At 41.4% G+C, this 21,530-nt stretch overlaps 1 protein-coding gene across 2 annotated transcripts in view; it reads left to right on the plus strand.

The window, feature by feature from the left end:
* LOC111147314 (glycoprotein nmb) overlaps positions 1–19,703 on the plus strand; it is a 22,850-nt gene extending 3,147 nt beyond the window's left edge. Inside the window, exons 2-11 of one of the 2 annotated variants that reach the window (XM_022503297.1) lie at positions 3,027–3,179; positions 3,989–4,132; positions 6,343–6,507; positions 8,700–8,858; positions 9,410–9,721; positions 12,157–12,255; positions 13,097–13,199; positions 15,063–15,277; positions 18,105–18,198; positions 18,647–19,703. In XM_022503297.1, the coding sequence (XP_022359005.1) occupies positions 3,027–3,179; positions 3,989–4,132; positions 6,343–6,507; positions 8,700–8,858; positions 9,410–9,721; positions 12,157–12,255; positions 13,097–13,199; positions 15,063–15,277; positions 18,105–18,198; positions 18,647–18,800 (1,598 nt within the window). In that variant the 3' untranslated portion in view covers positions 18,801–19,703. Of the gene's footprint in view, positions 1–3,026; positions 3,180–3,988; positions 4,133–6,342; positions 6,508–8,699; positions 8,859–9,409; positions 9,737–12,156; positions 12,256–13,096; positions 13,200–15,062; positions 15,278–18,104; positions 18,199–18,646 lie in introns of both variants that reach the window. The other variant, XM_022503299.1, reaches the window with a different exon arrangement.
* The last annotated feature ends 1,827 nt before the right edge of the window (positions 19,704–21,530 follow it).

Raw genomic sequence — 21,530 nt, forward strand, 5'->3', positions numbered from 1 at the left:
AAGTGACTCTTAATCTCACAAAACAAACTGAGGGTTAATGGGGGGGGTGTGGGGGGGGTGGGATTATGGACATTGGGGAGGGTATGTGCTATGGTGAGTGCTGTGAAGTGTGTAAACCTGGCGATTCACAGACCTGTACCCCTGGGGATAAAAAGATATTATATGTTTATGAAAAATAAAATTAAAAAAAAAAGATAAAAATAAAAATAATCTTACAGAATCGTAAGACATTTGGTTTTTGTCTTACTTGATTTTTGTCTGATTTGGAGGCCCAGAGAAAACATGATCTGAGGTCAACACAGCCTGTTTAGCAACAAAATCAAGAAACCAAGTCTTGTAACATTCACCCTTCGTAAGACCTCTACATTGTTCAATATTCATTTCAATATTCTTTCCCATTCCATCTGTCTCCCTTATAAGAAGGAAACAACAGGTTTTTGCCTCCTTCTACCAAAAAGGATAAATAGAAGATAGAGGTTGGTGGTATCCATTCAAAATGGCTTCTCTGAGCACCTGCCAAATGCCACACCTTGTGGTAGTCCTCCAGTATTCAGGAGAAGACCGTATTTCTGGCTCTATGGGTTCAGACGACACAAGACCACATGAGAGGACAGTTTATCATAATATACGGTTAGGGATTAGCTGTGGGTTCTAGAAATTGACTTCTTGGCTGTAACAATACTCAAATAGGTTGAGCAAGACACATTTTACCTTAACCAGTCCAGAGGCAGGAAAAGCTAGAGCAAGAACTCAACAACATTGAGAACTCTTTCTTCTCTTCCATCCATTCTGACCTCCTTAGTGTGTTGGCTTGCCTCTTCAGATTTGTGCCCTCATGGTTAAGTATGGCTGTCCCAGCTCTGAGCTTCACGTCACTACTGTCCCCAAAATCACTTCTGATGTGAACAAAATGGAGTTTGTTATATACGTGTGTGTATGTGTGTATATATGGATAGACAGATGATAGGAAAACTTCACAGAAGCCCTCAGAAGACTTCCTTTCAGTTCTGACTGGCCAGGTTCTAATCAGCTGCTTCTGCCCATACTGTAAGGAAATCTAGGAAAGTCAGCTGTTGGAATTTTGAGCAGTTATAGTAGAAGCTCTGCGACAAGGGTAAAAAGGAGTAGGAGTGCAGCCTGGAAACGTTACGTAGGCAGCCAGCCAGTCTGTACAATCCTCAAAGAGAGGAGAGACCATGTGACCACTGGAGTTGTCAGGCAAAGTAAAAAGACATCAACTTGAGATTAGAAAGAATTTCAGAAGAACTAGAATTTTATAAACCCTGGAGCAACCACACAAAACAAAAAGATACAGCTAATAAGCCAGAAGTGGTGCTAATATAGACTCCAGAAATAACCCCAAAAAGTACAGGAAAAGAAGAAAAAGGAATAAAGAACAAATAGGACAGATAGAAAAATAACAAGATGGTAGACTTATATCCCCCAGTATTAATAAATACAGTAAATATAAATTACCTAAACACTCTGAATGAAAGGTAGAGATTGTTAGACTACATTAAAAAAAAAACCAATATACTGTCTATAAGAAACACACTTCAAATATAAAAAAATATATCCATTAAAAATAAAAAGATGTACCTGTTAACCACTAAACATTACTATCAAAGTATACCTAAGAACAAGGACTATTAATAAAGATAAAAGTCAATTCCTACTGGCAAGAGTATCAATTAATGAAGAAGAACTTGGCAATTCCAAACAGTTTCAAAATACATTAACTGACAGAACTGTAAGAAGAAATTGGCAAATTGGCAAATCCGTTTGGCAAATAATTGAAGATTTCAACATTCCTCTCTCAGTAATTGAAATAACAAATAGAAAATCAGCAGGAACGTAGAGGTCTCAAAACATTACCAACCAGCTCTTAACATAATATTTTAAAAACCACTGTAAATTACATAGTACATATGGGACATTCACCAATTCAGAACATATACTGGGCCGTAAAAAAGTTAGATTGTTCAACAGTGGGCTTTCCAGTACTGGTTTGCATCTCTTGGAAACCTGGAGGCATTCTTGAGCCTGACATTCTTTTAGCCAAGAGAACAGGTAAGAATGGGAAAAGATGCCAAAACTGATCTGAATATCATTGGCATCAGTGTTTTCCTAATTCTAGCATATCAGCTTCAAATAATCAGAGAATATGTATTGAGAAATTAAACAACTTTCAGAAATTTTCCTTGACTCATTTAATTTTTTAAAATGTTTATTTACGGGATGTCTGGGTGACTCAGTCAATAAAAGCGTCTGCCTTCGGCTCAGGTCATGATCCTGGGGTCCTGGGATCAAGTCCCGTGTCAGGCTCCCGGCTCCTTGGGGAGTTGTCTTCGCCCTCTGCCTCTGCCTGCTGTTCCCCTGCTTGTGCTTGGGTGCTCTCTCTCTCTGTGTCAAATAAGTAAATTATTTTTTTAAAAAGCATGGGGGAGGGGGAGGCAGAGGGAAAGGGAGAGACAGTCTTAGGCAGACTGCACTGAGCGCAGAGCCAACATGGGGCTCCATCTCATGACTCGGAGATTAGGACCTGAGCAGAGCCAAGTGTCAGATGCTTAACCACCTGTGCCACCCAGGTGCCCCTCCTTGACTATTTAAAGTACATAAAGAGGGCGCCCGGGTGGCTCAGTGGATTAAGCCTCTCCGCCTTTGGCTCAGGTTGTGATCTTAGAGTCCTGGGAGTGAGCCCCACATCTGGCGCTCTGCTCCGCAGGAAGCCTGCTTCCCTCTCTCTGCCTGCCTCTCTGCCTACTTGTGATGTCTGTCTGTCAAATAAATAAAATCTTAAAAAAAAAATAAAGTACATAAAGAGGGTCTGAATAGTTGAATAGTTGTATTTAAACTATTTTCAGGAGACATTCAAATAAAAACCTATTTGTTTGACTTACTGGAAATATTAAGTACGATTTTCCAAACTTATGAAATGAGAAGTTGCTTTGACTACTTAGGTACTGTTAAATACTAAATGAGGAAAGGAGTAAGCAAAATTATTTGCTTTTCAAATACTGATCTAGGATTTCATGATGTGCTGAGCAATGAAAGAACTTCTGATTATACGAGGGAGCACAGCCAACTAACTGGTTGGTCATCAGATGAGAATGAATGGAATGAAAAACTCTACCCAGTATGGAAGAAGGAAGACCCAAGGTGGAAAAACTCCTGGAAAGGTAAATCACATATTCAAGATAAACAACTGTCATTTCCTATTTGACTTAGTCTCTTACATTGTAGACTTGGAGATCACATGGCTTACATTGCTTCTAATGACTGTACTCTAGTTACCAGTGGGAGGCACCTGGATCTGGCAATCTTTTTTATCTCAACATTGTCACTTTCTAAGTCACACACACTCAACTTTAATCCACTTAGAAATTGACAAGTTCGTAGTTCTTGGAAGATTTTGGATAGCAAACAGATTTCGCCCTGACCCTCTTTACATAATATGGGAATGGTCCTCTTCAGAAGAGCTGAGACACTCAAAGCAGTTTTGACCATATCAGAAGTGTGGTTTATCAGAAAGTATCTTCCCATTTGCATGAAAGGGTGAGTCCTTTAGTCATCGGTTTTGAGTCTAAAAAATACAAACCTTTAAAACTTGTTTCTTCAATCCAGTTGAGCAGATTTCTTTTTTATCTTAAATAAATGTTCTTTCTATGGTCAAAGACTTCTTTAATTGGTCTGACCTCCTTTTCTCCCCCCTCCTTGTAGAATGTACTCTGAAAGCAAAAGTTAGGAATCCAGAAAATAATTTATTGCTAAGAGGCATAAGGATGGGAGGGCTGTCAGTAGAGCATGTGACTCTTGATCTCTGGATAATGAGTTCAAGCCCCACGCTGGGCATAGTGTTCATTTAAAAAAAAAAAAAAAGAGAGCCATTGGGATGCTCTGGTCCTTATTGGTGGATTCAACTCTACTTTATTTGTCAATGAAAGGAAAAACATGCTTGATCACTAAACTGCACTTTTCTATGTGCTAGGAGGCCACGTGCAGGCGATTCTGACCAGTGACTCACCAGCACTTGTGGGCTCAACGATCACGTTTGTGGTAGACCTGGTGTTCCCCAGATGCCAGAAGGAAGATGTCAGTGGCAACATAGTTTATGAGAAGAACTGCAGAAATGGTAAGGAATGTTACCCATACCACAGGAATAGGCTAGTTTTCCTAACTACTGGAGACCCATCTCATAAACCTAAACACTCACAGGTGCTTTGCTATCACCCCATGTCACCCCCTCCTCAAATTGGATGACAGGAACATGTTGCTCCATCCAGTTCCTGTATCAACATTAGCCAAACCCACTTGAGCAAACGTGGCTTTCTGCCACTTGGAACTTCTCTTCAAGAGGGACGTCGTCATGCTCGGCTTTTTCTTAGGGTCTAGTTGATTATCCAGAGAATACCTTGTTGATTCTCCGATTTGGGTTTGGTTACTTGAAATTCTTCTGGATATTCGAAGAATAGCAGATCCGTCAAACATTTGCTGATCAGACTGATTTCTGTTTACAATTATTGCTTAACCCAGTGTTTTGTGGCTGGTGCAAATGCTAAGATGCGTATGTTGTAGTTTCGCTTTGCCCTTAAGGCAGGTAAGCTCTTTGTACATGTTAAAGAGCACAAAGGAACACAGATGCATCAAAGGAAATTGTCTCGAGAACTGCACATTCCCCAAAACTCGGAGCTAATAACTGAGATTCTTCAATCAGTGACAAGACTTAAATACACTTACGATCTGATTTTATGACTTAGAACTTCTATTAAACTGTGTTCATTCCTTATTAATTTATCATAGTTCTATTAGGAAAACATTAGATCCTATATAAAAAGGGTTTGATATTTTTAAAGTGTCAAGTGTCTAAAATTTGTAGTAATTTTTCTCTTTCTAAAAATGCTAATTCTTATGAATGTTTCAAACGTTATTTTAGCCCTCTGAGCATTTTTATATGAAGGAATCCCTGTGTCTCAGGAAAATTTATATGTGATACCTGTCACCACAAAAAGGAATCAGGGACCTTTGAGTTAAACACTGATTGCAGGTCTAGGGCAGGGAAGGTACCAGGTGAGTCTGGCACATCTTAGTGTGCCCAAGTAAGTAAATACTCACGGACTAACAGAGACGCATCACAAGGACACAGAAGCCAGCTTGCAGGGACTCCTTCTGGCTATTTGGGACAATTTAAGAATAAAAAAAAAATGGCTCTAATATATTGATAAATAAAAAGATTCTTCAAAAATGTCAGTGACATAAAAAAACCAAGAGGGTGAGGGAACTGGTCTAGATGAAAAGATATTGGTCATGACTTGTTTACAATGAAATATGTTGGACTCTCTCTGTCAAATAAATAAATAAAATCTTAAAAAAAAAAAAAAGAAAAGAAATATGTTGGAGTGCCTGGCTGGCTCAGTCAGGAGAGCGTGCAGCTCTCGATCTTGGGGTTGTGAGTTTGAGCCCCACGTTGGGTGTAGAGATAACTTAAAAAGAAATTGTTGGGGCGCCTGGGTGGCTCAGTGGTTGAAGCCTCTGCCTTCGGCTCGGGTCATGATCCCAGGGTCCTGGGATTGAGCCTCACATCGGGCTCTCTGCTCAGCAGGGAGCCTGCCTCCTCCTCCTCTCTCTCTCTGCCTGCCTCTCTGCCTACTTGTGATCTGTCTGTCAAATAAATTTAAAAATCTTAAAAAAAAAAAAAAGAAATTGTCATACATACAAAAAAGTTGAAATCAGGGTACACTGAGTATACCAAAACCTCCTACCTAGACTCAACAATTTTAACATTTTGCCATATTTACTTCTATCTTTTTTTCCAAATTGTTTGAAGAGACAAAATAGTCAAATACAGTATATGACCCTTGATCAGACTATAGGAAGAGTGGTAATGATATTGTGGTTATGTAGGTTAATGTCCTTATTTTTAGGAGTGTGCCAAAATCTCTAGGAGTTGAGAGTTGTTTGATGCCAAATGACTCAGGGTTACAACAAAAACAAAAACAAAAACTACAGATAGCAGTATCAACATAAAAAGATAAAGCATCCCTCATTTTGGTTTGAGTACAGTTATGGTGTGAGGTACAGTATTAAAAACAAATATATTCTAGTATATCTAGATTGGCTCTTTCTGAATAATTGCTTTATGTGAAATTTTACTGAAATACAGCCTATAGGCAGAAAACAGACAGGTCATAAATACACACCACTAGATGAATTCTCAAAATTAGTGTTTTAGTTGTCCAACTATGTTTATCTTTATGAAAATATGAAAAGCTGTTTCATTCAGTGATGGGCATTGGGCATTCTGAGCCCAGATGATAAGTCTGCTTTGTTTCTTTCTCTGTTTAGACACTGATCCATCTCCTGACCTGTACGTTTACAACTGGACCGAGGAAGGCGCTTGGGGAAATGACCACAGCCAACACCATCACCACGTTTTCCCTGATGGGAAGCCTTTCCCTCACCACCCTGGATGGAGGAGATGCAATTTCGTCTATGTCTTTCACACACTTGGTTGGACTTTTTACAAAACCCCCTTAGCTGCTTCTTTACCTGCCCTTCAAGTTTTAACATTTTTTTCCGCTTTTCTTATTCTATAAGCAAGAATGCTAACACTTAAGAGTTTAACAACAGTTACTCTGTGAACTTTCCTTAGCTGGGGTGGAGCATGAGGGATAAAAATGAAAATCTTGTTTAGCTTTGGCAAATCTTCAGAACACCAAGGAATTAGAAGAAGGGAAAAAAAATAATTCATTTTTCTTTCTTAAAAGAAAACAGTTTCTTTCTGTCTAAGACAGTAATACAAAAAATAGGAATATTTGTTCGAATGGCACACTGATGGGCATTTGATTATTTTTTAATTTTTTATTATCAAAAGATTTTTTAAGAAAGAAACTTACACTCTTTGTAGGAAATTTGGAAAATGCAGGAAGAGTACAAATGAAAAATAAATCATCTGTAATTGATACCAGAGATTATCACTGTTAACACAATGGTATTTTTTTTTGCTAGTATTCCTTGATTAAGACTAGAATGTATACACAATCTTGTTATCATGAGTGCTTGATCGTATCATTAAAATTCCTTATGTACATTATTTTAATGACTGCATAATATTCCATTGTGTAGAAATAACATAATCTAACCCCTGTTCTTCTTTGACAAAGCTTACACTCTTTTTTTTTTTTTTTAACCACAAATGGTATCCACTCTTGTTTTATTATTGGTGAAGTGATTATTTTTAGGAGGAGCAAATTTAGGGTATGATGAGCAAAGTTGCTAAGTTCTTAAATATGTCACCAGGTGCCATCTGGCTCTGACAGTTTGAAAACTGCCACCAACCATGCAGGCTCCAAACTTCTAAATGTTTTGTCTTTTTTCATGAATTAGAGAAAGTTTCTTTGTCCAGTTAACTCATTTATAAATCAGAACAACACATTAGCAATACACATCAGCTTAACAAAGTACAAAATATATATCAAATATTATGCCCATCTAGTTAAATTGGGGTTGAAGGCTGACTTTGTTTCCGTGCCTTCATGGCCCAGTCAACTCCCCAAATGTCACGATTTCTTTGACCAGACCATCTGCGTGGAGTCACGTATGCTCCCTAGCACTCTGGTCTCTCGTTACCCCTCTTTTTAGTTAAGATATCTATTAAAACCAGTTTTTAGCCCAGAAATTGCTGTTTTTCTAACACAACTGTTTTGAATTTCCTTATCTGACGTTAACTGATACTGTCCTTCAACTAACACTTGCTTCTGTGGTCTCCCCATGCCAGGACTAACATTTTCCTCATGTGTGACTAGCCCCCTGCGAGACACCTCTTTCCCCTACAACCTGCAAAAGAACTGCCTCTGCGGCTCCAGGTAAAGGGGATTCCAAATCACATATCCCTGAGATTAGTGTATTTTTCTGATATCTTTGACCGTGTGTTAAACATGGTCTTTAAACACCCCCACAAGCATCCGTCTTGGCATCCCTGTTGTTCAGTCGCACATCTGTGTTGGGTGCCTCAATAGCATTAGAAAAATCCCTGGGCCCTGAGGGATAGGAATCATTTTTACTAACTAGCTGGTGGCAATCAGATTTAGGTTAGGGCTGGAGAAAGAGAAAGAGTGAGTCAAGAATGTCCTAGAAATGTGTTTATAGAACCACTACATTACTTTTTATGTCTACCGTACCCTACCTCTTTTTTCACCACTTACTTTGTTTTATTATATACAAATTCTATTAGAAAATGGAGGAGTCTAGTCCCCTAAAAAAGAAACTGCTTGATACAGCTGAAATAGTAATATTGTTACAACAATATTGGATAAATTTTTTTAGCTCCCTTAGACACCTCACTATTGCATTGAATGGGTATTCTCCGGGAAACACATGTATTTCAAGTGCCAGATGTCTTACTTATAAACATTTTTTATTTGTAAACTAAGGACTAAACAGTATTTTCCCACTAAACTTCTCTTTCCATTTTAACCAACTATATACAATTATATTTATGGAACAGTGGGTTTATGTTATAAGGTTTTATATAAAATGAGCACCATCTCCCTTTCTGAAGCAGCCAGGACCTACATCCTCATCCTGTTTTTCCTTTTCCAAGAGCATTCTCTAAGTGGCAGTCATTAGTCATAAAGAAACAACAACTTCCTATAATAATCATGTAATGTGGCCAATAACTAAAAATTTCCATCCTCTCAAAGGTCAGTATTTGCAGAAGTTAGGACGGGGTTCAGCAAGAGTTTCTATAAACACAGCCAATGTGACACTTGGCCCCCAACTCATGGAAGTAATTGTTTATAGAAGACACCACCACGTATATGTCCCCATTGCAAAAGTGAAAGACGTGTACGTGGTAACAGGTGAGTGAGTGGTGTGAACTTGAAGTTAACTGGTGGTGAGGCATTTCATTCTGGTGATGTTAGTGGATTAAGTAAGAGTTAGAGCTAAGTGTTCTGGGCTAGGTTACAATCTGTATGGGTTCCTTCCCTCGCTTATATATTTAAATATATTTTACTCCATCTGTGTTTCCAGAATAACTTGGAAAAACCCTAGCAAACTTGCATAGGAAGAGGGGAAATAATGCTAAATTATCTCTCATTTTAGTTTTAGTTTCTGTTTTTTTTTTTTTTTTTAAGATTTTATTTATTTATTTGACAGAGAGCCAGTGAGAGAGGGAACACAAGCAGGGGGAGTAGGAGGGAAGAAGCAGACTTCCCCCTGAGCAGGGAACCTGAAGCAGGGCTGGATCCCAGGACCCCGCGATCATGACCTGAGTTGAAGGCAAATGTTTAACAACTGAGACACCCAGGCACCCTTCATTTTAATTTTTTGAACCTAAAAGCATTATCGAAGTCATCTACTTAAAATCAAGCAATTGTGTGTTCTTTCTATTTTGGGGTATATCTTTTAGATCACGTTCCTGTATTTGTGACTATGTACCAGAAGAATGATCGAAATTTATCTGATGAAACCTTCCTCAGGGACCTCCCCATTATGTTCAGTGTCCTGATTCACGACCCTAGTCACTTCCTCAATGAGTCGGCCATAAACTACAAGTGGAACTTCGGGGATAACACTGGTCTGTTTGTTTCCAACAACCCAACTTTGAATCACACGTATGTGCTCAATGGAACCTTCAGCCTTAACCTCACTGTGCAAGCTGCAGTGCCTGGACCTTGTCCTTCACCTTCACCCAAACCTCCAAAACCCACCTCTCCTTTATGTAAGTGTTTTCCAGGTGATCTTTGAGGGGGGGTTCCTTAACAGCTATTTTTTTTTTAATCTAATAATACAGGTTACATAATTAGATCCCTAGCTTAAAGAACCGTGTGCTGAGTCTGCTGTGATTCAATTCTGTACGTGTCATTCTTTAGCCACATTATCACCATTTTAAGCTGTTAGAATATGGAAGAAAGGAGAGTATGTTTAAATTCCACTTTGCAAGTAGAATTTCATGACTTAAGTGCCATTCTTTGACCTTTCTAATTTGTACTGGTCCTTGTTATGTGTACAAATGCTTTCCCTGTCTGGCCCCTCACATTTTTTTTTTAAATAAACATATAATATATTTTTATCCCCAGGGGCACAAGTCTGTGAATCGCCAGGTTTACACACTTCACAGCACTCACCATAGACATTTCTTTTTTTTTTTAAGATTTTATTTATTTGGGAGGGAGAGAGCACAAGCAGGGGAGCAGCAGGCAGAGGGAGAATCAGGCTCCCCGCTGAGCAAGGAGCTCGATGCTGGACTCGATCCCAGGACCCTGGGATCTTGACTTGAGCTGAAAGCAGATGCTTGACTGACTGAGCCACCCAGGTGTCCCCCATCATGTCTCTGATTCTCTCCCATTTTTTCTCATTATGAGAATACATCTCGCCCTTCATAAACATTCAGGCCATCCCCACTGTCTTTCTTCCTCCTCCCACATTTCTCCCTACTTCCATTCTCCTCCCTTCCCTGCCCACATCCATCTAGTGTCCCATAAAAACACAGCTGTACTTGGAAGTGGTTTCCAAATGGCCCAAGAAAGAATATACCTTGAGAGTAAAGACTCCAGACATTAAGATTGTTCTAGATATAAGGCATAATAAATTAAATCCCATTCTCTACTAATAGTATATGTACTATATAGTATATGTACTAATAGTATATGAGGCCATTTTAAAAGTTCCTAAGAGTCTACTTTGGAAAGTGTTAGCTTCCACCTAATGCCCCCTCCCACCCCACTGTGCCATGAGTACTCAGCACCCCAATTTGAAGGGGATGGTAATATACTGCCATCCTCCCACTGGTCACAAGAGGGCGCCATCACCAAGCCCAGAGTAAATAGTCCAACCTGATGTCCAGACTTGCTGCACTTGTTTTTACCAAAACCTGTTATAAATAATAAATTGTTGTAACAGTATGTTATTAATAAAAGGAGATCTCATTAAATCTGGAATATCTAATCAAGACACTAAGTTATTACTGATGTTGATTCATTATTTTTTGAAATGTTTTAAATTACAAAATTAATGCATGTTCCTTAATAAAAATTCTAGCAATAGAGAGAGAAGCCTAGAATAAAAGTGAAAGTCCCTACTCACATTCTCCTCCCAAGAGTTAAACCTTAGTAACAGCTGGAAGCGTTTCTTTTCTGATCTATTTCTGCCTTTACAAACATATCTTATAACTATACATAGGTGTTGTTTTGCTTTTTGAGGAAATGGGCTCATGCTATCCATGTGGTTCTATAATTTGTTTTTCTTCACTTAGCAAATATCATGGACATCTTTCCCTTGTCAGTGCATAAAATTTAATTCACATTATTAAATGGCTACATAGTATTTCATAGTATGTATAAACTTAGAATATAAGTAATGTTGTATGTATAAATGTATAATTTATTTAACCATTATCTATTGATGGTTGATTAAATTAATCCTAATTCCAGTTACAAATATAACTGCACTGAACAACTTAATCATATAGCTTCATTCTGATATTTCTGTAGGAGAATTTCTTTTTCTATAAGTATCAATGGTTTTCTTTACAAATAAGGAGACCAGGTGTAAAATTCAAAATTAATTGTAGATTCCTGTAATATCTAGAACTGTCTAAAAATTCCTAAATGGTAAAGGTTTAATGTTAGTTTATTTAACGTTAGTCTATTTTATTTTTTTAAAGATTTTATTTGAGAGAGAGCGTGAGAGAGAGAGAGCACAAGCAGATGAGGGGCTTGACCCTAGGACTCCAGGGATGATGACCTGAGCCAAAGGCAGACGCTTAACCGACTGAGCCGCCCAGACGCCCCAACATACGATTTTATCTGTCACAACCTGCTTGATTTCGTCATGATTGTTTTATCATACATTTTAATATGGCTTCTACCATTCATTTGATTCCCATGTTTAAAGAAGATACAGGATTGTGTTCACTTACATAATTTAACAATTATAATGCCTGCTAGTTCTCACATCTCTGTGAATCATTCATATTCACTTCAAATTTCTGCAGTAATTTAATAGTTCAAAACTCTTGATGTTTTTCTAAAGGGCAGGTAGAGGTTTAGATTGTTGGTTATCAAGTACCTGTTTAGATTCGGGGTTATTATCTATTATGTAAATCTTTTACATTCTCAACAACTCATCTAAAATCTTATTAATCCAACTTTCCAGCATCAGCGGGTGGCCGCCCCCCAGAGCTGAGGGCAACTCCTGAGGAAACCTGCCATATTAACAGATACGGTTACTTCAAAGCCACCATCACGATTATAGGTAAGAGCAGCAGGGGCAGGATGTTGGGATCTACCCCGGGCCACCCTCTCACCCTCTTGACTCTGGAGGGTTGGGAGCAGGGGCCCTCACTCTCTGTTCAAGGTGATGCCACGTGGGCACAAAGCCAGGACGTCACCAGTTTCTAGATTCCGACTGGCCTACGCCAGCCTTCCTTAGACATTCTGGTGGAAACGAGCCCAGTGTGAGGCCCACCTACTAATGAGTCTGCTCCAGACCTACATCACCCACCCTGCGCATTCTAGAAATCTGAAGGAACTTGCCTTTGAAGAAAGGCCAGTAGCAAGTTCCCACAACTGCCACTTCCTTCCTCTCTCTGATTTCACAAAGCCTCCCGCCTACTGTGTAAGGAGCAGGGATGAGCGGGGCTACCACAGATGGCTGTGTATTGTGGGCACTGCCCACAGGCACCCCCACAGAGAAGACAGGTGGGGGCCGAAGCCCAGCCAAGGCACCCCAGTTCTGGAGATGGGGGTAAATCCCCAACTCTGCACCCTGGGGCTGAGGGAAGCCAGCTGGGCCGGAGCCCGAGGCCTGCGTCTTCCCCGGGGGTTACCTTTCTCTGAAATTCCTGCCCGGAAGGAGTGCAGCCTTCTAACACATTCACAGGCTCCAGAAACCAAGGGCCAGGTTGGAATGAGGAGCAATTCGGTTTCACTTTGAACATGCTGCATAGACACGTATCCACACTGCGGGCTAGACTCCCAGATCAGTGCAAGAATGCCGTGTCTCTGTTTTGTGTGGCTTTCTGATTTGTGAAGGAATAATTCGGTCTGGTTTTTGCTGTATTTTGATGTGTTTTTCTGGGTGGGTGTTTTGTTAGATGGAGTTCTGGAGGTCAACATCATCCAGATGACAGACGTTGTGATGCCCGTGCCACAGCCTGACAAGTCGCTGATGGATTTTGTTGTGACCTGTCAAGGGATGTGAGTATATCTCAGTCAGAGGATCAGGCCAAGGCCTGAGCAGAGGCCGTCGCACCAGCTCCTCTTGGAAGCTGATCTAGATTCCCAGCTCATCTGTCAGCCACAACCAGGAAGGGCCCTGGGAGGGGCTCAGAAGCACTCGTTTTGCTAGATTGGGCAATGCTCATTACCTTTAAATTGCTGATGAAATTGAAGAGTAAATTATTGATTGAACACTTACTATGTTCTTAACATTTTACATCAGTTCTCTTATTGAATCCTTACCCAATCCTGAGTCTCCTCATCTTACAGATGGTTCCACTGAGGCACACGGTGATTACAGGACTTGCCCCATAGATGGTGGGTACCCACAGAGCATGGTTCACAGGCTGTGATCTGTCTTGGAGCCCAGATCTTAGGCTCCTTGAGGCCCCTCCAAATGGTGGGAAGCCAGTGTGGAACCTCCATGTCTTAGCATGAATTAATAGCAGTGCCCAATAATCCTGTATCTCTAAACTTTACAAAGCTTTTTCTTTTTTTAATATTTATATAGGTTTATATTTTAGTCTTTTTAAAAAGATTTTATTTTAGAGAGAGACCGTGAGCCTGAGAAAGAGCAAGCACAAGGCAGGCAGAGGGAGAGGGAGGAGCTGACTCCCCACCCAGCAGGGAGTCCAGTGCAATCCCAGGACTCTGGGATCATGACCTGAGCCAAGGCAGACACTTACCAGCTAAGCCACCTGGCGCCCCTACAAAGCTTTTTCTGATTCATTATATAATTTGACCTCCTATGGTTTGGTTAGAACTATATAATAGACTAATAGAAGTTAATAGACTAAATATAAGTCAATAAATACAACATTAATTAACTGAGCAAGCTAAAGCATTCACAAATATATGTGTAATGGATAAATTAAGTAATTAAAATGTATGTATGTAAATATATAAATTAATGAAGGGAATGAGATGGTATAAAAATGTCGCCTCGTTTGATAAAAAGGGATAGCTAAGAAGCTCTCCATCTTAGGGAGAGGTGAGGGGTGACGATGACAGAAAATTGAGGAAAAGCTGATGGAGGAACGAGGCCAGCTGAGAAGAGCAGGTGTCCTCCGTGCACGCCATGCCTCACCAGATTAAGCGTCGGAGCAAGGTCTCTCCGTCCAGGAGGTCCACCCACAAGGGAAACAGTGCTGATGATGGTAATGCGAGGCCACGTTGCCTTGTGGTCGTCCAGCCTCACTTATTCAAGTCCCAGCTCCACCCCTGACGGCTCGTGTTAGTCTCCCAGTTGTCTCCCCCTCACCGAGCTGGTTTGTCGCCCGCTACACTAGGCTTATTTTACTTTCCTCATCTTCCTATGAGAGGAATAATCAAGGCCATGTCACACATCTACAGCTTTGTGTCTTGCACGTAGTAAATCTTGACTCAACCGTCACTGTTGCTGTCACTGTTCGACCTCTGTGGGGACCCAGGTGGGCCAGCTCTGGCATTTAATGGTATCCTTGCCCGACACCTCAGCGGACCACACCTGCAGGCATTCTAGGGAGGAATGACTTGGGCTTCACACAGTTTCCAACAGCCCCTTGCCTTTGGACAGGGGGCGGTCATAATTTCTTCCTCCTCCACCCCCAGAGCCAAACCTTACTGAGGATACAGGGGAAATAGTAGCTCATACTTGTTTAGGAGTAAATTATATGTGACAATTTGACATCAAATGGTTTGATATTCTCATATCGTATCCAAGAATCATATAATAAGGATCCAAATTAATTCTAGTGGAATTCAAATCAAATTCTAGTCAATTTTATGGACAGGTAATGATTATGATTGTCCCTTTTAAACTGATATTATATCTCCCTCCCCTGGTGCCGTCTGTCCCCTCAGAATGCCCACGGAGGTCTGTACCGTAGTTTCTGACCCTACCTGCCAGATCACCTACTACACAGTCTGTGACCCTGTAGATGTGGACACAGATGACACTTGCTTGCTGACTGTGAGAAGAGCGTTCAGTGGATCTGGGCCATACTGTATGAACCTGACCCTCAGTGATCATACAAGTCTGGCCCTCACGAGCACCCTTGTCTCTTTCTCTGCAAGAGGTAAGTGTTGTTTTATGGTTGTACGAACATTTCATATCACAGGTACTGTGTGTCCGATGCTAAAGCCCTTCAAGGCTTCGCTATCAGTGTTTAATTTTATTTCACTGAAAAAATCACTGAACTGTCGTTAATGTGGATTTGACAACTGGCATGAAAGTCCCACAGCAAATCTACTTAGGGAAGGGATGAGAGAGAGAGACCCAGTGAAATGACCAAAGCTAAGTCTTTTGATGAAAAAAATCAGCTGTGATCATGGACCAGTAATAATGGGATATGATCACTGCGTGCTCAAAGAGATTTATATGTCAAGGGAAAATTATGAAGCCTAACATCAAAAAATAACAGTGTTCTCCAATTAAATTATAAAATGGGGAGACTGGTACCCTATTGCCGTAAGAATCCACCTAGGCAAAAACATGAAGCCAAGCAGAGATATGAGAAAAGCCGGTGGACTGCTGGCTCCTTTCTAACTTGCCATGTGTCCTCTCTTTCCCTTCTCGAAGTCTACCAGTCATTATCCTGAAACAGTAACAAACCAGCTTGCCTTGCCAGTGTTCACGAGAAAATCTACTCTTTCCCCTGCTGGTGCTTGGGGAGGGGAAATGCTGGCAAAGTGGGCTAAGGAACTTCACTGAGAAATTGTCATTTACTGGTGGCTTCCAGTTTTCCCAGTCACCAGATTAGGACTCCACCTGGTGACCCTCGCTGAATTTCACTTACAGTTGACTTTGTTGTAAGACACTGTTTTAGAAGAAACACTTTGGGCTGAAATGGGAACGAGATTAAATTGTGCACACATGACAACACTTACTGTTGCTGCTTGATTTGAGTATTGTCCTATACGCCCTCATGACTAACTCACAGCTCCTTTGGATTTGGAGCCTGTCTTATAAGGTAAAATGTACTGAAACAGAGATTTACTCATTAACTGTATAAAAGGCAGCTTTAACCTCATTGAAAGAAAAGCTTAAGTAACCATACATAGAGTGATGTGTATGAGGGCTTATCGTTGGTGAGATCTAAGGCACTGATTTAAAAATAAAACCAGGAGACAAAGGTGCCCTGCTTCCGCCAAGGCTGCTTATGCTGGGACCCCCGGTGGGGAGCTGGGAGGGTGGGGAGGAAGGAGGCAGGTTGGAGGGCTGGGACCCAGTGGGAGTGAGCGAGTGCTGGTCTTCGAGCTGTCACCTCCAGGAGCTGCTGGGGTTACTCTTGGGCAGCTGTGGGGAGTTCTTAGAACAGCCTTTCAGGGTCATACCCTATTCTACGAAGCCTCCTAGGAGCTGGCAAACCACTGCTCTCTTACCAGATTAGATGTTTAGATGTTGGCTTTCCTTTCCTTCTTCTTGCAGTGAGTGAGAACTTTAGGTGACCTGAGCCATTTTCAAAATCCAAATAAAGGAAGCTCAGAAAGAGAGCTTTCAATCCAGGGGGGATTGTAATTTGATGGCTTGGGCTTCAAAATCAGAATTTCAGAAACAGATCTTTGATCAAAAGCAAACCAATAGACTTTTAGGAGGAATGACTTTTACTCATTGATTCCATGAATGTTCATGAAGCACCTGCAATTCTTTAAACAAATATTCATTGAGCATCTACTCCGTGCCCAGCAGAGCTGTAGGCCTGAGATACACAGTTCCAGACAGAGTGGGGAACAAGAGGAAGAAGGCTTTTGTGGGATTTTGTGAGCCCTGCTTTTGTGGGCTGAAAGAGATCACACATAAGATGACATTGTGAAGCATGTCCCGGCATGGAGAGTGACAAGCATGGGGGAGAGAGGGGACAGAGGTTGGCTCTCCAGATTGGGGAGGTCAGTGACAGTCCTGCCTACCCAGCATCCTCTGCTTGTGAAAAGCCTCCTCTGAACTGAAGCCTGACTTTGAGGAATGAGCAGTCCATTTAGATGGTTGTAGACCACGGGTAGGGCTTGAGTTTTATTCTGTGTATAAGGAGCCTCCAGCAGGTTTGAAGCATGCTCTGATAGATGCCTTTAAAGATCATTTGAACTACCAAGGGAAGCAAAGATCACGGGAAGGTGAGAGTGGAAGCAGGTAGACAAGATGTCCTTTTGGAGGGGGGCGGGGCGGAGGCTGGTGGCTGGAACTGCACAGTGGTGGAAAGGATGGAGAAAAAAAGATCAACTCCAGTTCCTCTTTGACAGTAGGGACAAGATGAGTTAATTTGCTGCTTTCTAGGAATCCAGAGAAGACACAATCCCACAGTTTGGGAGAAGGAAAGAAGCATGTGTATAAAGCAGTAATTGCCACACAGTGTGATCGAGGCAAAGGAAGAGAGGCAAGTAGAGGAGTGACACAGGCCGGTGTCCTGACCCAGAGCCCTCAGCCCTCATGAATGTCCGGAAATCACCCCACAGGGGTGAATGCTTGAAATGAGCCCAGGGGAAGGACGTTCCTGGCAGAGGGCATGGAGATTTGAAAGAGCAGGGGAAGGATAGGCCACTCCAGGATCTTTAGCATAGCTGGAAGGTAGGTAGTGGGAGATGGGGCCAGAGGAGCAGTGGGGAGGGTCATGGAGCCCTTCACCGTGTGGGTGCTTCGGGGTCAGCTGAGACCTGAGCAGGTGTCTCCAGGACATGACATCTCTCTCTGAGCCCTTAACACAGTGTTCCAGACATGCTAACTCATTCTCTAAATGGAAGATAAGCTGACCCAAAGACTATGTATTATTTAATGGAAAAGATTACTGAAAACCCAGAGGGAGCCATATATCTTCAGATAGCTCCCTTCCTCATTTATTTAATTGCATTACAAGTAGCATGTCCCTTAGGCGGAGGATGTCACTAATACTGTCTTGCTTCTGTTTTAAGACCCAGCTTCCCCTTCAAGAATGGCAAATGGTGCCCTGGTCTCCGTGGGCTGCTTAGCCATATTTGTCACTGTGATCACCCTTTTGGTATACAAGTAAGTTGCTACTTTTAACACTTTATATTGCTATAGTATATTGTCAAAAATAAGTTGCATATTTCTGCATAAATGGGCCATTTTCCCTTTTTTGCTTTTAAACAGTTTGGGTAGGGGAGAAAAATCTTCCAGTGAATGACGAATACCAAACTAGACTATTAATTTTGCTGTGTGGTTTTTTTTTAGTCCTAAAAATGCTACTAGATACCAGTAACTTTACAAAATTGTGTCAGTTTATTTACCATATAATCACAAATTAGAATAGGCAGGCACATTTCTCCCATGAAGAAGGGAAAAAACTATACTTTCATAAGACATCAATGTCTTAGAAGCTATGGATTGGGTTAAATGGAATTAACCCTCTTGTATTTGGCATGTAAGAGATTATAGAAAGTAACATAGTCCAGGTGGAGATCTTTTGTTAATCTGTCTAACACGTTGTTTTCAGAAAACACAAGGAGTACAAACTGGTAGGCAGCAGTGCTGGGATCGTGCTCAAAGGCCAGGGCCTGAATGCCTTCCTCAACCATGCAAAGGCCATATTCTGCCTTGGGAACCAGGAAAGCGATCCTTTGCTCAAGCATCAACCAGGAACTGTTTAAATCTTCAGCTTTATTTGTGATCAACAGCTCACTCTTCAGGGCCATTTATGTGAGCTGTGCCAGAGTTGATGGCTATTAACTTCTATTCCTAAAGATTACTGTTAAAATATATACTGTGGCTTAGGGAGGTCCAAAGGGTTTTTTATATAGGCTAAATGACATCTCAGAGAAGTGGGGAGGAATTACACCGTGTGTGGCCTCATTATTATTGAGCTGATAAAACCAGTTAGCAGAGCTTTCTTTCATTATGATTTATGTTTCACTTATGATGTCTTAGGTGGTCAGTGGGATAGACACACTGTGTCCAAAGAGTAAGGGGAGAAGGTACTATTCATTAGAGTTTGGCCTCGGTTCACTGGAAGGGAAGGCCAGACGCTTTCTGGCTCTCTGTGTTCAGAGCTAACTGAATGCTACTTCAGATGAACACATGTGAGCTCCTAGCAAAACAGTAACAGGCCAGACATTTAGTGTGATGTGCATGCTTCTTATGCTAAAAAAAAAAAAAATGTATCGACTAGTCTAATACATGGGTGTGAATATTTTCATGACAACCTACCCTTCCCAGATGTGTAAAGGAATGCTACTCATTTCTTTATTCCGTGGACCTTCATTGACTACTTTCTGTGTATCAGGCATGCTAGGGACCCAGCCCTACACTCAGGGTGCTGACAGTCTTGTGTATATATCTCAATTTCTGTACACTCAGGGGCATGTGTTTGAAATTATATGTTACGATTTTTTGAAGAAGGAGACCCCTGCTTTTCCTACTGGTTTCTCTGTTTAAATGATACAAGGACTTGATCAGTTAAGGCCTCCATTTGTCATTAAAACTCTCTACCAGATGTCAGACAGGACATGCTTTTTTTTCCTCATTCCTGAAAAATAAAGTATGAAAAGAGATAAGATCTTGGAATTGTAATTATTTTTCCAATTTACTGTTTGCCTTTCTATTGTGTTTATAGTTTGGACACATAAAGAGTTGTTTAACGCTGCCCTGTGGAGCACTGATAATTTCACAAGGATTTTATATTTTAAAATATAGTATGTTCAGTTTCAATAAATGTATATTAATCAGATCAATCTAAAAAAAGAGTTTCTGTGAGCAAATGTTCTGGACTCTTTGAACTGTTAGTGTTGTATTAAAAACAAAGGCAAGAGGAGCGTTCTAGGTCAGAGATCAGTAAGCTTTTTTTCTGTCATGGGCTAGGGAGTCAATTTTTTTTTCTAGATTTTATTTATTTATTTGACAGAGATCACAAGTGGGCAGAGAGGCAGGCAGAGAGAGAGGAAGGGAAGCAGGCTCCCCGCTGAGCAGAGAGCCCGATGTGGGACTCAATCCCAGGACCCTGGGATCGTGACCTGAGCTGAAGGCAGAGGCTTTAACCCACTGAGGCACCCAGGCACCCCGGGAGTCAATATTTTAGCCTTCATGGGCCATACAGTTTCTGTTGTAACTACTCACCTCTGCTATTGTAGCACGAAAGCAACCATATATGTAAATGAAAGAGCGTGCTGTGTTCCGGCAAAAGCATATTTACAAAGAAAGGTAGTGGGCCAGATTGGGCCCATGGGCCACAGTTTGTTGACTAGTGTTCGAAACTAAAAAAGGCCAAAGAGGGTGCCTGGGTGGCTCAGTCGGTTAAGCATTTGCCTTCGGCTCTGGTTATACCCCGCATCAGGCTCCCTGATGGGCTGGGAGCCTGCTTGTCCCTCTCCCACCCTTCCATGCTTCCCTCTCTTACTATCTCTCTATCATAAATAAAAAAAATCTTTAAAACATAAATAAGCAAGCTTGCCTGTTAGCATTAAAAAAAACAAAAACTGCTGTGAAAGGTATTCTTGTGACAGCTGAAGGGAATTTGAATACACACTGGATGCTAGATGATATGAGGGAATTGTGAATTTTCTTACGGAGTAGTCAAGATTTTCTTAAGCAGTGAATGGACACCAACGTTTAACCTAGTTCCTTTACTTCGCAGATGTCCTGGAGGCCAAAAATAAGCTTTTTTTTTTTTTTTTTCCCCTGAAATCGTCTCCAAAGAGTGCAAAATTTGCAGAACCCAAATAGTTGAAATTTATCCCTAATTATGTGCTGGCTGTAGGTTAGTGGTTCTCAGCACAGGTCACTTGCCCCTTGGGTGCATTGGCAATATTAGGAGACATTTTTGATTGCCATCATTAGGGTGTGAGTGCTGCTGGTCTAGCGGGCAGAGGCCGGGGTGCTGCTAAATGGCCTACAGTCTACAGAACAGCACCCCACAACAAAGCACCCCATGTTACGTGACCCCAAATGTCAGAAACCCTGTTGTGGACTAAATGAAAAGGTCCAGGACATGGATATAAAGAAAGAAGATGTGGATTTGACTCCTGCCCCGTCATTTTTTTAAAAGGTTTTATTTATTTAACAGAGACACAGCAAGAGAGGGAACACCAGCAGGGGGAGTGGGGGAGGGAGAAACAGGCTTCCCACCTAGCAGGGAGTCCGATGCAGGGCTCGATCCCAGGACCTCGGGATCATGACCTGAGCTGAAGGCAGCCGCCCAACGACTGAGCCACCCAGGTGCCCCCTGCCCTCCCATTTGAAGCTGAGTAGCCTCCAGGCAAGTTTCCTGGCCTTTCCTGAGCCCTAGTCTCCTCATCCATAAAGTGGGTATGCAATCCTTCCCTGGCATACTTCACCGGGCTGCTACCAGTCCACCTGAAAGAATGAATGGACTTGACCTCACTTTG

Source organism: Enhydra lutris, unplaced genomic scaffold (assembly GCF_002288905.1).
Source record: "Enhydra lutris kenyoni isolate GAN:26980312 unplaced genomic scaffold, ASM228890v2 scaffoldscaffold16, whole genome shotgun sequence".
Classification (NCBI taxonomy): Eukaryota; Metazoa; Chordata; class Mammalia; order Carnivora; family Mustelidae; genus Enhydra; species Enhydra lutris.